Consider the following 20000-nt stretch of genomic DNA (forward strand, 5'->3'; position numbering starts at 1 on the left):
AAAATATGAAAAAGCTTTAAATTTGGTCATAGGGGCTTTTATTTTGCAAATTGTTGTTTCAGCTTTACAAAAAAAATGTTGGACAAAATAAGATTGTAATGTATGTAAAGTAGGGCTGTCAGACGATCCAAATATTTAATCACACATATTTTATCTGTTCAAAATGTTCCTTAAAGGGAGATCTGTCAAGTATTTAATACTCTTATCACCATGGGAGTGGACAAATATGGTTTTAGTCTGCCACCATCTTGCTTTTTTGTCTTCGCCATTTTGCTTTTTTTTGTCTTTGCCATCTTAGTTTTTGGCATTATCATCTTAGTTTTTGGCGTTGTCATCTTGACTTTTGGCGTTGTCATCTTGGTTTTTGGCGTTGTCATCTTGGTTTTTGTCCATCTCCATTTTGTTATTTTGCAACCTGAAGTGACAGGAGAGGGTGGAGCTAAGAACAACCAAACGCTGAATAAGACATTTTTAGGCGACCAAAAAATGTTCCAATGGATTCATCAGGTTTCCTAGTTTCATATGATACCAGTATCTTCACTTTAGCTTTAAAACTGAACCGCTACAACCTAAAAATCACAAGTTGTGCTAATACATTAAAGTAAATGGTGTCTCTCTGTCTCTCTGTCTGTCTCTCTGTCTGTCTGTCTCTCTGTCTCTCTGTCTCTCTGTCTGTCTGTCTCTCTGTCTCTCTGTCTCTCTGTCTGTCTGTCTGTCTGTCTGTCTCTCTGTCTGTCTCTCTGTCTGTCTGTCTGTCTGTCTGTCTGTCTGTCTGTCTGTCTGTCTGTCTGTCTGTCTGTCAGGGAGCCAAGCAGAAGAACCTGGTGAAGCCTCTGTACGACAGATACCAGATGATCAAACGTTTGCTGTGTGCCAGTCCGACTATCACCACCATAGTGAGAAACACTCCTCCTCCTCTTCATCACTCAGTGAAACGTCAACATTCATGTTGATATCATTCAGTGTGACCTCCTCTTCCTCAGGATATCATCATCTCCGATGTCCAACCACAATAAACGTCCAGAAATGACCTTAGAAATCAGAGTTAGAGTCTTTGCATGCTTCATGTATTTTCATTTCAATTTAGCGGTTTAGTGGTTGGAGATCTGAATGCAGCCTCATCTCTGATCAACTAAATGACTCTAGAGGTTTCTGTCTCTCAGGAGGAAGAGGACGGTTCCGATGAAGACTCGATGAGCTCCACGACAGTCGATGAACCTCCCGTCCCGCCTCCTCGCAGAGCCAGCCGACTGGCAGCTGGCGAGGAGGACAGCGACCGGGACAGCGACCCGGCCTTTGTGTCCCCGTTAGATGAGGTGAAAGGTGTCCATCAACAACCTGCTCTCACCACGGCCAACCTGCACGAAGCTTCCAGGTCTGGAGGAGGGTTATTCATTACAGATGTCAGTGAGGTTTAGAGGTTCTGACTGGTGGAACAGAACCTGGAAGTTCTGGTTTCACTCCAGCTCTTATAGGAGTTTGATCCAGAGAACATCATGTATGTTTCGTCCTGTTAACCTCTCGGCTCTGTCCTCCATCCGAACCAGGTCTCAGCTGCTGGCGTGTCTCCGTGAGACGAGGGCAGAGAAGAAGACGAGGCGTAAAGCTCTCCGAGAGTTTGAGGACGAGTTTCACCGTCAGACTGGAAGGTGAGAGACGGACCTCAGGAACCAGACGGAGTGTAGACCTCCACCTGTCCAGCCTTATTCTCACCCTCTGGTCTAGAGTGATGTAAAACTGGCGTGAATGACTGTTCAGACTGAGGTTGCATTGCAAAACGTCAGACCCGTATATGATTCAGGACCACATATCAAAGTGTCCCAGATCAGAATTGAAAAGATCTGATCCCGTGTGGTTGGTGCTTTTCAGTCTGTTATGAAAATAACAGATCTGAGTCACATATGCACAAAAAGAAATCAGATTTCCTGCAGTGTGAACAGCCTTATACATATTTCTTGTGTTTTACCGACAGAATCTGCCAAAAAGAGGATCGTAGTCCGATGAAGGAGGAATACCAGGAATATAAACAGCTCAAGGCTAAACTCCGCCTGCTGGAAGTCCTCCTCAGCAAACAGGAAGTCACCAAAACCCTGTGAGAGGAAACGGAAGCTCCCAAAAACTCTCTAAATCTTTTCATGTGATTATCTGAGAGCGGAAAAGGTCTTTTATATTTTCCAGTTCAGAGGAGAGGAGGTGGTGGGATGTTACGCTTTTTCCTTTCCGTTATTTATGTTTCTTTCAGCGACGTTAGCGTCATAACTCCAGAGTCCATGACGTCAGTCAGTCCGTGGTCGTCTGATAGTCTTTCACTTCATTATTCAGCGGTATTCAGAGGTTTTTATGAGCCGTTAACTTAACGTTTGAGATGTCGATCAAATAAATACGTTGATTTAAAACAATAGCCCAACATTTTGGGAAATCCTCGAGCCTCTAGTTTGGCATTTTGGCCGTCACCATCTTGTTTTTTGGCCTGTCCATCTTGGTTTTTGGTTTTGTCATCTTGGTTTTTGGCATTGCAGTCTTGGTTTTTGGTGTTGTCATTTGGTTTTTGGCATTGTCATTTTGGTTTTTGGCCATCACCATCTTGCTTTTTGGAACCAGTAGTGACACGAGAGGGTGGTGCTAAGTACAACCAAACGCTGAATAAGATATTTTTAGGCGACCAAAATGTTATAATTAACTTTGATGAAGTGAAAACACACTGTGATTAAAGGGTTAACGTTGTAAGATGAAAACACGGACAACTCCCAGACCCCATACCGGACAACGCCGTGGTAGCGACCTGTCAATCAGCAGGTAGCCCCGCCCTAAAGCATCCCCTGCTTTATGGTCTCTCTGACTCTAAATGGGACCATCATTTACTAAATGAACATCATGCTGTATTGAAGAAGACTTGAAACTAGAGATTGAGACCATAAACTCATGTTTACAATGTTTACTGAGGGAATAAATCAAGAGAGAAGTAGAAGCTCATTTTCTCAGAGACTTCTATAGAACCAGAGGAGTCGCCCCCTGCTGGCTGGTAGACAGGATGCAGGTTTAAGGCTCTTCATCATTGGCTTCACTTCTCAGACTGGGAGGTTGCCAACTGGGCGTAGCTTAGCTTAGCATAGGGGAAACAGCTAGCCTGGCTGGCCATGCTTAATGTTAGCATGTTAACATTCAAATGGATATGTTTATGCCTCGATGTTATAACGGCCGCTCATGTTTCTGTTTCTGACAATAAGACTTCTCACTACTTCCTCTCCAAACTGTAAAAACTGTAAATACTCCAGGAAGGTTTTCTTAAGTATAAGAAGAGATCAGTCTGCTGATGTGTCAGTGGAGACTTGTGTACCAGCATCCTACAGAGTGTATTCATTCACCTGCATCCTCAAGTCTGGATCATTTTGTACAGCTGCATTTCTTCCAGTCTGCGAGGACGAGGACGTTTCTGGAGGTAAAGCTGCAGAGGGAAGCAGAAACGCATATTTCCTTCATCTTGTTTGAGTTAACGGACCAAAACATTTTTTATACGGGACTAAATGTGTGTGTGTCGGACTGAAAGCACTTTAATCTGTCCCAGAGGACGAAGACGAGAGTTTATTTATGAATGTCCTCCTTTTCAAATGTGTAGAAACGAAGATGCAATGGAGAAATGATTGACCTGGAGAGATGGATTTATCTTTATTTATATCAAAGCACTTAATGTTGAAGAAGGGAATTTATTTTGTATCCAAAGTCTAATGTTTAATATGCAATATGGTGAGCTCAGTGCTAGTGAACAAGCAGGTGAACTGTGTCCTCCAGCCTGAAGCTACGTCGCACTTACAGCGACACACGTACGTCATTTCAGAGGTTACGTCGCCGGCGTGTTGTCGGGGCGCCACCGTCGACGGACTGCGAGAGCGGTGATTGGCTGCTTGTGTTTTCCCCGACATGTTTGTGATGCTGGTGGATGTTGAAGACAACATGAAGGAAGTCAAAGACTCAGTAGTTGTTTCCTTCAGGACGATTTAGTCTATCGGGCAGAATATCCAGCAGATCAAGAAATAGTCACAAAACTTCATGTACTGATTCGTCTACATGGACATCGACCCTCCGCCCCGACGTCCTTCCTCAGAGGAAAAGAAAAGGCTGAACAAAAGACAGCCGGCGATAAAATCAAGGTGAACTCTAGTAGACGGGGTTGAGTGTGTTCACCTGAGACAGGTGTCTCGAGTGTTTAGTGTGTCCTGGACGTCGGTACAACAGGAAACAAACAGGTTAAATCTTCCGAAGGTTTTTCTGCCGTGGACTGTTGGACTTTGGGTGTTTATGTGACGACCTTATTCATGCTCGACTTCCTGCTGTGATGATTGAAAACCCTCCCTGTTGTTGTGCTGTTCTGGTTTTATCCACCAGTTTCTATACAGACCAGTTCAAAATAAATACATATTTTTGCTATCAACACAATCATGTCTTTTTATTCTGTTAGAATACAATTGGGAAAAAAATGCATCCATGTTTATACGGAGAAAGATTTCAGATCATATATCATCAATGAAAACATTTCATTACAAGTTCTGCATCGAAGATAAAGTAAAAGTACGCACGTATTATTAGCAAAATATACTACTGGTATTCTGGTATTATTATGGCTGTAGGCTGCAGGCTGAAGGACATGAGGTCATGTTTCTGTATATTATATATTACATCAACCTTCAATTAATAACGTACACATGGTTGGTATTTTATAGGCTGATTCCAGTTTCTATAGACCCCCCCTCTGTTAGTAACCATGGTGACATATAGCTGACCGCCCCCTCTGTTAGTAACCATGGTGACATATAGCTGACCCCCCCTCTGTTAGTAACCATGGTGACATATAGCTGACCCCCCCTCTGTTAGTAACCATGGTGACATATAGCTGACCCCCCCTCTGTTAGTAACCATGGTGACATATAGCTGACCCCCCCTCTGTTAGTAACCATGGTGACATATAGCTGACCCCCCCCTCTGTTAGTAACCATGGTGACATATAGCTGACCCCCCCCTCTGTTAGTAACTATGGTGACATATAGCTGACCCCCCCTCTGTTAGTAACCATGGTGACATATAGCTGACCCCCCCCTCTGTTAGTAACCATGGTGACATATAGCTGACCCCCCCCTCTGTTAGTAACCATGGTGACATATAGCTGACCCCCCCTCTGTTAGTAACCATGGTGACATATAGCTGACCCCCCCCTCTGTTAGTAACTATGGTGACATATAGCTGACCCCCCCCTCTGTTAGTAACCATGGTGACATATAGCTGACCCCCCCCCTCTGTTAGTAACCATGGTGACATATAGCTGACCCCCCCCTCTGTTAGTAACCATGGTGACATATAGCTGACCCCCCCTCTGTTAGTAACCATGGTGACATATAGCTGACCCCCCCCTCTGTTAGTAACTATGGTGACATATAGCTGACCCCCCCTCTGTTAGTAACCATGGTGACATATAGCTGACCCCCCCCTCTGTTAGTAACTATGGTGACATATAGCTGACCCCCCCTCTGTTAGTAACCATGGTGACATATAGCTGACCCCCCCCTCTGTTAGTAACCATGGTGACGTGTTTAATGGCGGAGCATTACGTGGAGGCAGAATAATTCTCTGGACACGCTGGCTAAAGCTAACTAGCTAACGCTGGCTAACGCTAACTAGCTAACGCTGGCTAACGCTAACTAGCTAACGCTGGCTAACGCTAACTAGCTACTTTGGTTAGCCTCCAGCTAACGTTAGCCCACTGCTAACAGCGGGGCCTCATCATGGCGTCCACATTAAAAGGGTCTATAGACTGTACATTTAAATTTGATTTGTTTTACAGCAGCATGTTTTCCTCCAGTTGATGAATTCTCCAGCAGCTCGGTCCTGGCAGGAAGCGGTGATGTCATTGATGGTAGAAGCTGGCGGTGACCCTGAAGACGTCGGACGTGCCTTCATACGGCGTGATGACGAGTTGCGGGAACTTCCACTGTTTGTAATGTCCAAAGTGTTTGATCCTGTAGGAGCCGCTGGGCGCCGACGGGGGGATGTGCCACTCGATGGTGGAGTTACTCTGCTGTTTGGAACCCTTCAGCCAGTGAAACCTGCAGAGAGAACACGTTTAACGTCCCCGGAGACGACGTCTAACGTCCCCGGAGACGACGTCTAACGTCCCCGGAGACGACGTCTAACGTCCCCGGAGACGACGTCTAACGTCCCCGGAGAAGACGTCTAACGTCCCCGGAGAAGACGTCTAATGTCCCCAGAGACGACGTTTAACCGTTTTATACCTACATAGTTTTACCGAAGGAACATTTTCAATTCAGTACTTTTACTGTAACAGAGTATTTTTACTGTGTGGTATTAGTACTAGTGAAGGATCTGCATACTTCCTCCACCACTGGCCTTCACATAGAGTATGCACCTACTGCCATAAAGACGTAGACGTGGTCACCGTGACGTTACACGTTGGGTTGTGGACTACTGTTCTGAAGCCTCAAGTTTGGCATATTGGCTGTCGCCATCTTGGTTTCTTTGGAACCAGAAGTAATGGAGTGAGAAGGTGGAGGAGCGAGGCCCGTTAGGGCAAGGTACCACTAGCATAGTGAACGCTAAGTCACCAGCTAATGCTAGCAATAGCTAGCCAGCTTGGCTAACAAGGTGCATCCATAATTCACATTAACTGTGTTATTAATTGGGATGCTAATTTTGGCTAGCGAAAAACAGGCTTGTTTGTAATTTATAGTGTTTTTTAGAACAACCCAACACTGAACAACGCCGTGGTAGCGGCGCCGTGGTAGGAACGCCGTTGTAGCCCCGCCCTAAAGCTAACACACTAACCTACCTGGTCTCCCATGATGCATCAGTGTGGACGACCTCCCAGGTGTCTGTTCTGTTGTCATGAATCTCCACAGTAACAAAAGTTTTGCCTCTCTGTGACGGACGACAAGACCGAGGAGGTTAGAGAGGATAGAAAGAAAGAGACAACAAACCCAAGGGGACAAGTTTAAGCAGTTTTTGGTCTTACGATGTCTCCAGAATTTCTGGGGTTTCCTGCTATGAACGTGACCGAGACAACATCCCCCTGAAAAACACATGAAAATACTTTTAGTTTATGAATGTTCACATAAAAACAGTAGAGTGTCGTCAGCATAACGGTGGTAGAAATCCAAACTGAAAGATGAAAAATGAGCCGAGTACTGGGCTCTGAATGTCGTACCGGTCGGTAGACGGGGTTAACCTGCTGCAGGACGTCTCCAAAGCTGCTGTTCTCTGGTTTCCTGTCGGCAGGCGGCGAAGGCAGCAGATTGAAGAGTTTCTCAAAGAAAGGAGGCTGAGGGCCGACCGGCAGCTCCGACACTCTGTCCTGAAAACACAAAAACTGTTAATGTTCCAGTAACAAAAGAGCTACGGGTGGGAAAAAAACCTATTCACTATGTATGGCAATATGATTTTGATATAATTTTTTAATGCCAGAATGGATATATGTGCTTCATCTGAGTCTATGTGGAGGTAGAAGGAAGTTACCGCTTTTATTATGGTAGTCTGAGTAACGTGACGTCATATCCCTTCCGTATCCGTCAACCAAAACAAACCTCAGAGAGTCTAAAACGTTGGAGGGTCAGCGTGGATACGACCTGCACCCTCACATGTTAAATCTAGCGTGGTAAACACTACACATCCAGTAAAGGATGGAAACACTTTGGGTTTCACACATTGACAGGAAAAGCAGAGCTAGACAGAGCAGAGCTAAAGCTGCATGCTAACTTCTAAAAAAGGACAAAATAAGTCAGAAAATAAGTCAAAACAAAGCCTGGAAAAAGTCAGAAAAAAAAGCCGAAATATGTCCCATAAAAGGCAGAAAAAATGCCAAAGTGTGTCCAAAAAATGGCCCCAAAAAAAGACCGAAATATGTTCAAACAAAAGTCTGAAATATGTCCGAAAAAAGGCTGATATGTGTCTGAATAAAACTCTGAAAAATGTCGGAAATATTTCCGAAAAAAGGCTGCAAAATGTAAAAAGAAAAGTGCAAAAAAGTTAGCAGGAAACGTTATGGTATGGCGGTAACGTTATCGTATGGCGGTAACGTGGCGGTGGAGCCGGCCGTCGCTCTCGTCTCCGTGGTCAAACGGGCCGACGCTACAACTGTAGAGCACCCAGATACTGACATTTATGTTCTCTGCATGGAAACGGCCCCGATGGAGCTGACTATGGATGGATAAAGAGAACGGAGCTGACGGGAGAGCTAGAGACCACCTTGGAGAAGTTACAGGAAGTAGACACGTGGGACTACGTGTCAGTCACATCGAATCTAGAAATGTGAGTATCATGTCTGTGTGTTCAGATCTGACGTTCTGAGGACGAGTGTGAATTCTTCTCAGTAACACATTAGTGAGAATACTGTTTTCCTATTTATCAGTGCTAATTCTTTAAGGTGTAATCCGGCCCGTCTCACCTGAGCGATGGCTCTGGCCAGGCCTCGGTACTTGAGCAGGTAGGCGCTGAGTGTGTGCGGACCGTAGATGGTGGAGGCTCCTTCGTACCGCTGCACCTGAAAAATCAGACTCAATTATTTACTCTTTGTTTCTTAGAAATCATGTTCGAGCTCTAAATACTACACTACCCATGATGCTCAGCTGCCGTGTACCTGGTACTCTTCATAGGTGGTGATGTAGTGAGTGTACACATTACTCAGGCCGGCGATCACCACCTCCGAGTCCCTGAACGCCCCCTCCGCCTCCAGCTCCTAACACACACACACACACACACACACACACACACACACACAGTATGATCACATGACCTCAGGGCAGGTGTGAAGCGGTTGCTGGCGTTCGTGTCTCACCTGCCTGACGGCTTCTCTTAACCTCCTCCCCGCCATGGTGCTGTTGGTGTGCAGAGCAAAGGGACAAGGTGAGGATGAGGTGATGTTGCCATGGTTACGACTTCATCAGTGTGATGAGAGAAGTGAAGCTGATACCGAGTGTAATTAATATTAGTTATTACTGTTATTAAAACAGCCAGCTTTACTTTATGAGCAGCAGTAGTAGTAGTATCAGTAGTACAGTAAGCAGTACAATCAGCAGTACTGTCAGTAGTAGTAGTATCAGTAGTACAGTAAGCAGTACAATCAGCAGTACTGTCAGTAGTAGTAGTATCAGTAGTACAGTAAGAAGTACAATCAGCAATACTGTCAGTAGTAGTAGTATCAGTAGTACAGTAAGCAGTACAATCAGCAGTACTGTCAGTAGTAGTAGTATCAGTAGTACAGTAAGAAGTACAATCAGCAGTACTGTCAGTAGTAGTATCAGTAAAGTGTTGTTACGTCATCTCTCCAGGAACAGCTACGACAGCTACAGAACCGACGGTGACGATCTGAACATCGATGATCTGAGGATGCCACGGCAGAGGTAGGTTCATCTGCACGCACGCACGCACACACACACACACACACACACACACATAAACAGCGGTGTGTTAACAGACTGTAGGACAGGATGGTTGTATCTGTGTTAACACTCGTCCTCGTCCTCGTCCTCGTCCCCGTCCTTGTACTCACCTCCCCGGTGCTGAACAGGATCGGTTTGGGATGATGACACTCCTGCGTCTGATTGGACGGTTTGCCCACGATAGCGTCTCTGATGCCGTCCCAGAACGGGTCGCCCTCCACGGCGCCTTCAGAGAGAGACACCGTCATAAACCCGTCATAAACCCGTCATAGGTTCATATAGGGATCCAACCCAAGAACAGCAGAGTGACAGTAGACAGACAGTAGAATCACAGTAGAACGACAGTAGAATCACAGTAGAATGACAGTAGAATCACAGTAGAATCACAGTAGAACGACAGTAGAACGACAGTAGAATCACAGTAGAATGACAGAGTGACGGTAGAATCACAGTAGAATGACAGTAGAACGACAGTAGAGTGACGGTAGAATCACAGTAGAATCACAGTAGAACGACAGTAGAACGACAGTAGAATCACAGTAGAATGACAGAGTGACGGTAGAATCACAGTAGAATGACAGTAGAACGACAGTAGAGTGACGGTAGAATCACAGTAGAATCACAGTAGAACGACAGTAGAATGACAGTAGAACGACAGTAGAATCACAGTAGAATGACAGTAGAGTGACGGTAGAATCACAGTAGAATGACAGTAGAACGACAGTAGAGTGACAGTAGAATCACAGTAGAATGACAGTAGAACGACAGTAGAATGACAGTAGAATGACAGTAGAACGACAGTAGAGTGACGGTAGAATCACAGTAGAACGACAGTAGAGTGACGGTAGAATCACAGTAGAATCACAGTAGAACGACAGTAGAATGACAGTATAATGACAGTAGAATGACAGTAGAACGACAGTAGAGTGACGGTAGAATCACAGTAGAATGACGGTAGAATCACAGTAGAATGACGGTAGAATGACAGTAGAACGACAGTAGAGTGACGGTAGAATCACAGTAGAACGACAGTAGAATGACGGTAGAATCACAGTAGAATCACAGTAGAACGACAGTAGAATGACGGTAGAATCACAGTAGAATGACAGTAGAACGACAGTAGAGTGACAGTAGAATGACAGTAGAACGACAGTAGAGTGACGGTAGAATCACAGTAGAACGACAGTAGAGTGACGGTAGAATCACAGTAGAACGACAGTAGAATGACAGTAGAATCACAGTAGAACGACAGTAGAATGACAGTAGAATCACAGTAAAATGACAGTAGAATGACAGTAGAATCACAGTAGAACGATAGCAGAGTGACAGTAGAGTGACAGTAGAATCACAGTAGAATGACAGTGGAATGACAGTAGAATCACAGTAGAATGACAGTAGACTCACAGTAGAACGACAGCAGAGTGACAGTAGAATCACAGTAGACTGACAGTAGAACGACAGTAGAATCACAGTAGAATCACAGTAGAGTGACGGTAGAATCACAGTAGAATCACAGTAGAACAACAGTAGAGTGACAGTAGAATGACAGTAGAATTACAGTAGAACGACAGTAGAGTGACAGTAGAACGACAGCAGAGTGACAGTAGAATGACAGTAGAATCACAGTAGAATGACAGTAGAATCACAGTAGAACGATAGCAGAGTGACAGTAGAGTGACAGTAGAATCACAGTAGAATGACAGTGGAATGACAGTAGAATCACAGTAGAATGACAGTAGACTCACAGTAGAACGACAGCAGAGTGACAGTAGAATCACAGTAGACTGACAGTAGAATGACAGTAGAACGACAGTAGAATCACAGTAGAATCACAGTAGAGTGACGGTAGAATCACAGTAAAATGACAGTAGAGTGACAGTAGAATCACAGTAGAATGACAGTAGAACGACAGTAGAGGGACAATAGAATCACAGTAGAATGACAGTAGAATCACAGTAGAACGACAGCAGAGTGACAGTAGAATCACAGTAGAATGACAGTAGAATCACAGTAGAATCACAGTAGAATGACAGTAGAACGACAGCAGAGTGACAGTAGAGTGACAGTAGAATCACAGTAGAATGACAGTAGAATCACAGTAGAATGACCGTAGAACGACAGTAGAGTGACAGTAGAATCACAGCAGAGTGACAGTAGAATCACAGCAGAGTGACAGTAGAGTGACAGTAGAATCACAGCAGAGTGACAGTAGAGTGACAGTAGAGTGACAGTAGAGTGACAGTAGAATCACAGCAGAGTGACAGTAGAGTGACGGTAGAGTGACAGTAGAATCACAGTAGAATGACAGTAGAGTGACAGTAGAATCACAGAATGACAGTAGAATCACAGCAGAGTGACAGTAGAACGACAGTAGAGTGACAGTAGAGTGACAGTAGAATCACAGCAGAGTGACAGTAGAGTGACAGTAGAGTGACAGTAGAATCACAGCAGAGTGACAGTAGAGTGACAGTAGAATCACAGTAGAATGACAGTAGAATCACAGTAGAATGACAGTAGAACGACAGTAGAGTGACAGTAGAATCACAGTAGAACGACAGTAGAATCACAGTAGAATGACAGTAGAACGACAGTAGAATCACAGTAGAACGACAGTAGAATCACAGTAGAATGACAGCAGAGTGACAGTAGAGTGACAGTAGAGTGACAGTAGAATCACAGCAGAGTGAGTAGAGTGACAGTAGAGTGACAGTAGAATCACAGTAGAATGACAGTAGAATCACAGTAGAACGACAGTAGAATCACAGTAGAATGACAGTAGAACGACAGTAGAATCACAGTAGAATGACAGTAGAACGACAGTAGAATGACAGTAGAATGACAGTAGAATCACAGTAGAATCACAGTAGAATGACAGTAGAATCACAGTAGAATGACCGTAGAACGACAGTAGTGACAGTAGAATCACAGCAGAGTGACAGTAGAGTGACAGTAGAATCACAGCAGAGTGACAGTAGAATCACAGCAGAGTGACAGTAGAGTGACAGTAGAATCACAGCAGAGTGACAGTAGAGTGACAGTAGAGTGACAGTAGAGTGACAGTAGAATCACAGCAGAGTGACAGTAGAGTGACAGTAGAATCACAGTAGAATGACAGTAGAGTGACAGTAGAATCACAGTAGAACGACAGTAGAATCACAGCAGAGTGACAGTAGAACGACAGTAGAGTGACAGTAGAGTGACAGTAGAGTGACAGTAGAATCACAGCAGAGTGACAGTAGAGTGACAGTAGAGTGACAGTAGAATCACAACAGAGTGACAGTAGAGTGACAGTAGAATCACAGTAGAATGACAGTAGAATCACAGTAGAATGACAGTAGAACGACAGTAGTGACAGTAGAATCACAGTAGAACGACAGTAGAATCACAGTAGAATGACAGTAGAACGACAGTAGAATCACAGTAGAACGACAGTAGAATCACAGTAGAATGACAGCAGAGTGACAGTAGAGTGACAGTAGAGTCACAGCAGAGTGAGTAGAGTGACAGTAGAGTGACAGTAGAATCACAGCAGAGTGACAGTAGAGTGACAGTAGAATCACAGCAGAGTGACAGTAGAGTGACAGTAGAGTGACAGTAGAATCACAGCAGAGTGAGTAGAGTGACAGTAGAGTGACAGTAGAATCACAGTAGAATGACAGTAGAATCACAGTAGAACGACAGTAGAATCACAGTAGAATGACAGTAGAACGACAGTAGAATCACAGTAGAATGACAGTAGAATCACAGTAGAATGACCGTAGAACGACAGTAGAGTGACAGTAGAATCACAGCAGAGTGACAGTAGAATCACAGCAGAGTGACAGTAGAGTGACAGTAGAATCACAGCAGAGTGACAGTAGAGTGACAGTAGAGTGACAGTAGAGTGACAGTAGAATCACAGCAGAGTGACAGCAGAGTGACAGTAGAGTGACGGTAGAGTGACAGTAGAATCACAGTAGAATGACAGTAGAGTGACAGTAGAATCACAGTAGAATGACAGTAGAATCACAGCAGAGTGACAGTAGAACGACAGTAGAGTGACAGTAGAGTGACAGTAGAATCACAGCAGAGTGACAGTAGAGTGACAGTAGAGTGACAGTAGAATCACAGCAGAGTGACAGTAGAGTGACAGTAGAATCACAGTAGAATGACAGTAGAATCACAGTAGAATGACAGTAGAACGACAGTAGAGTGACAGTAGAATCACAGTAGAACGACAGTAGAATCACAGTAGAATGACAGTAGAACGACAGTAGAATCACAGTAGAACGACAGTAGAATCACAGTAGAATGACAGCAGAGTGACAGTAGAGTGACAGTAGAGTGACAGTAGAATCACAGCAGAGTGACAGTAGAGTGACAGTAGAATCACAGCAGAGTGACAGTAGAGTGACGGTAGAGTGACAGTAGAATCACAGTAGAATGACAGTAGAATCACAGTAGAATGACAGTAGAACGACAGTAGAGTGACAGTAGAATCACAGCAGAGTGACAGTAGAGTGACAGTAGAATCACAGCAGAGTGACAGTAGAGTGACGGTAGAGTGACAGTAGAATCACAGTAGAGTGACAGTAGAATCACAGTAGAACGACAGTAGAATCACAGTAGAATGACAGTAGAGTGACAGTAGAATCACAGTAGAACGACAGTAGAATCACAGCAGTGACAGTAGAACGACAGTAGAGTGACAGTAGAGTGACAGTAGAGTGACAGTAGAATCACAGCAGAGTGACAGTAGAGTGACAGTAGAGTGACAGTAGAATCACAACAGAGTGACAGTAGAGTGACATTAGAATCACAGTAGAATGACAGTAGAATCACAGTAGAATGACAGTAGAACGACAGTAGTGACAGTAGAATCACAGTAGAACGACAGTAGAATCACAGTAGAATGACAGTAGAACGACAGTAGAATCACAGTAGAACGACAGTAGAATCACAGTAGAATGACAGCAGAGTGACAGTAGAGTGACAGTAGAGTGACAGTAGAATCACAGCAGAGTGAGTAGAGTGACAGTAGAGTGACAGTAGAATCACAGCAGAGTGACAGTAGAGTGACAGTAGAATCACAGCAGAGTGACAGTAGAGTGACAGTAGAGTGACAGTAGAATCACAGCAGAGTGAGTAGAGTGACAGTAGAGTGACAGTAGAATCACAGTAGAATGACAGTAGAATCACAGTAGAACGACAGTAGAATCACAGTAGAATGACAGTAGAACGACAGTAGAATCACAGTAGAATGACAGTAGAATCACAGTAGAATGACCGTAGAACGACAGTAGAGTGACAGTAGAATCACAGCAGAGTGACAGTAGAATCACAGCAGAGTGACAGTAGAGTGACAGTAGAATCACAGCAGAGTGACAGTAGAGTGACGGTAGAGTGACAGTAGAATCACAGTAGAATGACAGTAGAGTGACAGTAGAATCACAGTAGAATGACAGTAGAATCACAGCAGAGTGACAGTAGAACGACAGTAGAGTGACAGTAGAGTGACAGTAGAATCACAGCAGAGTGACAGTAGAGTGACAGTAGAGTGACAGTAGAATCACAGTAGAATGACAGTAGAATCACAGTAGAATGACAGTAGAACGACAGTAGAGTGACAGTAGAATCACAGTAGAACGACAGTAGAATCACAGTAGAATGACAGTAGAACGACAGTAGAATCACAGTAGAACGACAGTAGAATCACAGTAGAATGACAGCAGAGTGACAGTAGAGTGACAGTAGAGTGACAGTAGAATCACAGCAGAGTGAGTAGAGTGACAGTAGAGTGACAGTAGAATCACAGTAGAATGACAGTAGAATCACAGTAGAACGACAGTAGAATCACAGTAGAATGACAGTAGAACGACACTAGAATCACAGTAGAATGACAGTAGAACGACAGTAGAATGACAGTAGAATGACAGTAGAATCACAGTAGAATCACAGTAGAATCACAGTAGAATGACCGTAGAACGACAGTAGTGACAGTAGAATCACAGCAGAGTGACAGTAGAGTGACAGTAGAATCACAGCAGAGTGACAGTAGAATCACAGCAGAGTGACAGTAGAGTGACAGTAGAATCACAGCAGAGTGACAGTAGAGTGACAGTAGAGTGACAGTAGAGTGACAGTAGAATCACAGCAGAGTGACAGTAGAGTGACGGTAGAGTGACAGTAGAATCACAGTAGAATGACAGTAGAGTGACAGTAGAATCACAGTAGAACGACAGTAGAATCACAGCAGAGTGACAGTAGAACGACAGTAGAGTGACAGTAGAGTGACAGTAGAGTGACAGTAGAATCACAGCAGAGTGACAGTAGAGTGACAGTAGAGTGACAGTAGAATCACAGCAGAGTGACAGTAGAGTGACAGTAGAATCACAGTAGAATGACAGTAGAATCACAGTAGAATGACAGTAGAACGACAGTAGTGACAGTAGAATCACAGTAGAACGACAGTAGAATCACAGTAGAATGACAGTAGAACGACAGTAGAATCACAGTAGAACGACAGTAGAATCACAGTAGAATGACAGCAGAGTGACAGTAGAGTGACAGTAGAGTGACAGTAGAATCACAGCAGAGTGAGTAGAGTGACAGTAGAGTGACAGTAGAATCACAGCAGAGTGACAGTAGAGTGACAGTAGAATCACAGCAGAGTGACAGTAGAGTGACAGTAGAGTGACAGTAGAATCACAGCAGAGTGAGTAGAGTGACAGTAGAGTGACAGTAGAATCACAGTAGAGTGACAGTAGAATCACAGTAGAACGACAGTAGAATCACAGTAGAATGACAGTAGAACGACAGCTAGAATCCCAGTAGAATACAGTAGAACTGACAGTAGAATGACAGTAGAATGACAGTAGAATCGACAGTAGATACAGTAGATCACAGTAGAATGACCGTAGACCAGTAGTGACAGTAGAATCACCCGCAGAGTGACAGTAGAGTGTACAGTAGAATCACAGCAGAGTCACAGTAGAAGTCGACAGGCTAGAGTGACAGTAGAAGTGACAGTAGAATGCCAGCTAGAGTGACAGTAGAAGTGAACAGTAAGAATGACAGTAGAACACAGTAGAGTGACAGTAGAACGACAGTCATGAGTGACAGTAGAGTGACAGGTAGAAGTAACACGTAGAAGTCGACAGTAGAAGTGACAGTAGAGTGATCAGTAGAATCATCAGTAGAACTGACAGTAGAATCACAGTATAAGACAGTAGAATGACAGTAGAAGCTGACCAGTAGAAGTGAACAGATAGAAGTGCCAGTAGAGTGAACAGATAGAATCGACAGCTAGAAGTGACAGTAGAAGTGACGGTAGAGTGACAGTAGAATCACAGTAGAGTGACAGTAGAATCACAGTAGAACGACAGTAGAATCACAGTAGAATGACAGTAGAGTGACAGTAGAATCACAGTAGAACGACAGTAGAATCACAGCAGAGTGACAGTAGAACGACAGTAGAGTGACAGTAGAGTGACAGTAGAATCACAGCAGAGTGACAGTAGAGTGACAGTAGAGTGACAGTAGAATCACAGCAGAGTGACAGTAGAGTGACAGTAGAGTGACAGTAGAATCACAGCAGAGTGAGTAGAGTGACAGTAGAGTGACAGTAGAATCACAGTAGAATGACAGTAGAATCACAGTAGAACGACAGTAGAATCACAGTAGAATGACAGTAGAACGACAGTAGAATCACAGTAGAATGACAGTAGAACGACAGTAGAATGACAGTAGAATGACAGTAGAATCACAGTAGAATCACAGCAGAGTGACAGTAGAGTGACAGTAGAGTGACAGTAGAATCACAGCAGAGTGACGGTAGAGTGACAGTAGAATCACAGTATAATGACAGTAGAATCACAGTAGAATGACAGTAGAACGACAGTAGAGTGACAGTAGAATCACAGCAGAGTGACAGTAGAGTGACAGTAGAATCACAGCAGAGTGACAGTAGAGTGACGGTAGAGTGACAGTAGAATCACAGTAGAATGACAGTAGAATCACAGTAGAATGACAGTAGAACGACAGTAGAGTGACAGTAGAATCACAGCAGAGTGACAGTAGAGTGACAGTAGAATCACAGCAGAGTGACAGTAGAGTGACGGTAGAGTGACAGTAGAATCACAGTAGAGTGACAGTAGAATCACAGTAGAACGACAGTAGAATCACAGTAGAATGACAGTAGAGTGACAGTAGAATCACAGTAGAACGACAGTAGAATCACAGCAGAGTGACAGTAGAACGACAGTAGAGTGACAGTAGAGTGACAGTAGAATCACAGCAGAGTGACAGTAGAGTGACAGTAGAGTGACAGTAGAATCACAGCAGAGTGACAGTAGAGTGACAGTAGAATCACAGTAGAATCACAGTAGAATGACAGTAGAACGACAGTAGAGTGACAGTAGAATCACAGTAGAACGACAGTAGAATCACAGTAGAATGACAGTAGAACGACAGTAGAATCACAGTAGAACGACAGTAGAATCACAGTAGAATGACAGCAGAGTGACAGTAGAGTGACAGTAGAGTGACAGTAGAATCACAGCAGAGTGAGTAGAGTGACAGTAGAGTGACAGTAGAATCACAGCAGAGTGACAGTAGAGTGACAGTAGAATCACAGCAGAGTGACAGTAGAGTGACAGTAGAGTGACAGTAGAATCACAGCAGAGTGAGTAGAGTGACAGTAGAGTGACAGTAGAATCACAGTAGAATGACTAGAATCACAGTAGAACGACAGTAGAATCACAGTAGAATGACAGTAGAACGACAGTAGAATCACAGTAGAATGACAGTAGAACGACAGTAGAATGACAGTAGAATGACAGTAGAATCACAGTAGAATGACAGTAGAATCACAGTAGAATGACCGTACAACGACAGTAGTGACAGTAGAATCACAGCAGAGTGACAGTAGAGTGACAGTAGAATCACAGCAGAGTGACAGTAGAATCACAGCAGAGTGACAGTAGAGTGACAGTAGAATCACAGCAGAGTGACAGTAGAGTGACAGTAGAGTGACAGTAGAATCACAGCAGAGTGACAGTAGAGTGACGGTAGAGTGACAGTAGAATCACAGTAGAATGACAGTAGAATCACAGTAGAATGACAGTAGAACGACAGTAGAGTGACAGTAGAATCACAGTAGAACGACAGTAGAATCACAGTAGAATGACAGTAGAGTGACAGTAGAATCACAGTAGAACGACAGTAGAATCACAGCAGAGTGACAGTAGAATCACAGTAGAATGACAGCAGAGTGACAGTAGAATCACAGTAGAGTGACAGTAGAGTGACAGTAAAATCACAGTAGAATGACAGTAGAATCACAGTAGAATGACAGTAGAACGACAGTAGAATCACAGTAGAATGACAGTAGAATCACAGTAGAATGACAGTAGAACGACAGTAGAGTGACAGTAGAATCACAGTAGAACGACAGTAGAATCACAGTAGAATGACAGTAGAACGACAGTAGAATCACAGTAGAATGACAGCAGAGTGACAGTAGAGTGACAGTAGAGTGACAGTAGAATCACAGCAGAGTGAGTAGAGTGACAGTAGAATCACAGCAGAGTGACAGTAGAGTGACAGTAGAGTGACAGTAGAATCACAGCAGAGTGAGTAGAGTGACAGTAGAGTGACAGTAGAATCACAGTAGAATGACAGTAGAATCACAGTAGAACGACAGTAGAATCACAGTAGAATGACAGTAGAACAACAGTAGAATCACAGTAGAATGACAGTAGAGTGACAGTAGAATCACAGTAGAATGACAGTAGAATCACAGTAGAACAACAGTAGAATCACAGTAGAATGACAGTAGAACGACAGTAGAATCACAGTAGAATCACAGCAGAGTGACAGTAGAGTGACAGTAGAATCACAGTAGAACGACAGTAGAATCACAGTAGAACGACAGTAGAATCACAGTAGAATGACAGTAGAACGACAGTAGAATCACAGTAGAATGACAGTAGAACGACAGTAGAATCACAGTAGAATCACAGCAGAGTGACAGTAGAGTGACAGTAGAATCACCCTGAGTGAAGTTGAGTTCTCCTCCTCCGTCTGTTGTTCCTGCTGCGAAGCTGTGGCCCAACGCTGGTTTACATGTTCTGACCTGAAACACACACATGTTTGAGCTACACCGCTAGCGTGGCTAACACCATGACGTGTTTCCGTTGCTGCTCACCGTGTGTGTGTCGTTGATGTGAACGGTGACGTCCGTCATGTTGACCCACTGATGGGCGGCGTTGAGGAAGCCCGTCACCTCGTGCTCTGCGTTAGTGTACAGCTCCTGTAGGGGGCAGCAGACACACATTCACCTCTAGTCTGCTCATTAAACAAGAACCAGCTCACAACCTTAAAACAGAATGTGTACCTCGTGGGGACCGGGGTCTAGGTCCCCGTAAGGAGTGTGAGTCCCCACAAAGCACTCTGGGAAAAGAGTAGCTAGGTAGCTAGGTAGCTAGGTAGGTAGCTAGGTAACTAGGTAGCTAGGTAACTAGGTAGGTAGGTAACTAGGTAGCTAGGTAAGTAGGTAACTAGGTAGCTAGGTAGGTAGGT

At 44.1% G+C, this 20000-nt stretch overlaps 2 protein-coding genes across 3 annotated transcripts in view; one reads left to right on the forward strand and one right to left on the reverse strand.

The window, feature by feature from the left end:
* LOC119479199 (protein FAM13C-like) overlaps positions 1–2526 on the forward strand; it is a 10683-nt gene extending 8157 nt beyond the window's left edge. The window contains exons 9-12 of the mRNA XM_037754550.1: positions 804–896; positions 1164–1375; positions 1548–1649; positions 1973–2526. Coding sequence (XP_037610478.1) covers positions 804–896; positions 1164–1375; positions 1548–1649; positions 1973–2096 — 531 coding nt within the window. The 3' untranslated portion in view covers positions 2097–2526. The remainder of the gene's footprint in view (positions 1–803; positions 897–1163; positions 1376–1547; positions 1650–1972) is intronic.
* Positions 2527–5708: 3182 nt separating this feature from the next.
* Positions 5709–20000, reverse strand: part of asah2 (N-acylsphingosine amidohydrolase 2) — a 22377-nt gene continuing 8085 nt past the window's right edge. For both annotated transcript variants that reach the window (XM_037754542.1, XM_037754541.1), the window contains 11 exons: positions 19627–19731; positions 19473–19554; positions 9551–9666; positions 9317–9411; positions 8837–8876; positions 8639–8737; positions 8447–8542; positions 7211–7357; positions 7019–7075; positions 6836–6924; positions 5709–6095 (listed from right to left, as the gene is read on the reverse strand). In XM_037754542.1, coding sequence (XP_037610470.1) covers positions 5897–6095; positions 6836–6924; positions 7019–7075; positions 7211–7357; positions 8447–8542; positions 8639–8737; positions 8837–8876; positions 9317–9411; positions 9551–9666; positions 19473–19554; positions 19627–19731 — 1125 coding nt within the window. In that variant the 3' untranslated portion in view covers positions 5709–5896. The remainder of the gene's footprint in view (positions 6096–6835; positions 6925–7018; positions 7076–7210; positions 7358–8446; positions 8543–8638; positions 8738–8836; positions 8877–9316; positions 9412–9550; positions 9667–19472; positions 19555–19626; positions 19732–20000) is intronic.

This window comes from Sebastes umbrosus, chromosome 20 (assembly GCF_015220745.1).
Source record: "Sebastes umbrosus isolate fSebUmb1 chromosome 20, fSebUmb1.pri, whole genome shotgun sequence".
NCBI lineage: Eukaryota > Metazoa > Chordata > Actinopteri > Perciformes > Sebastidae > Sebastes > Sebastes umbrosus.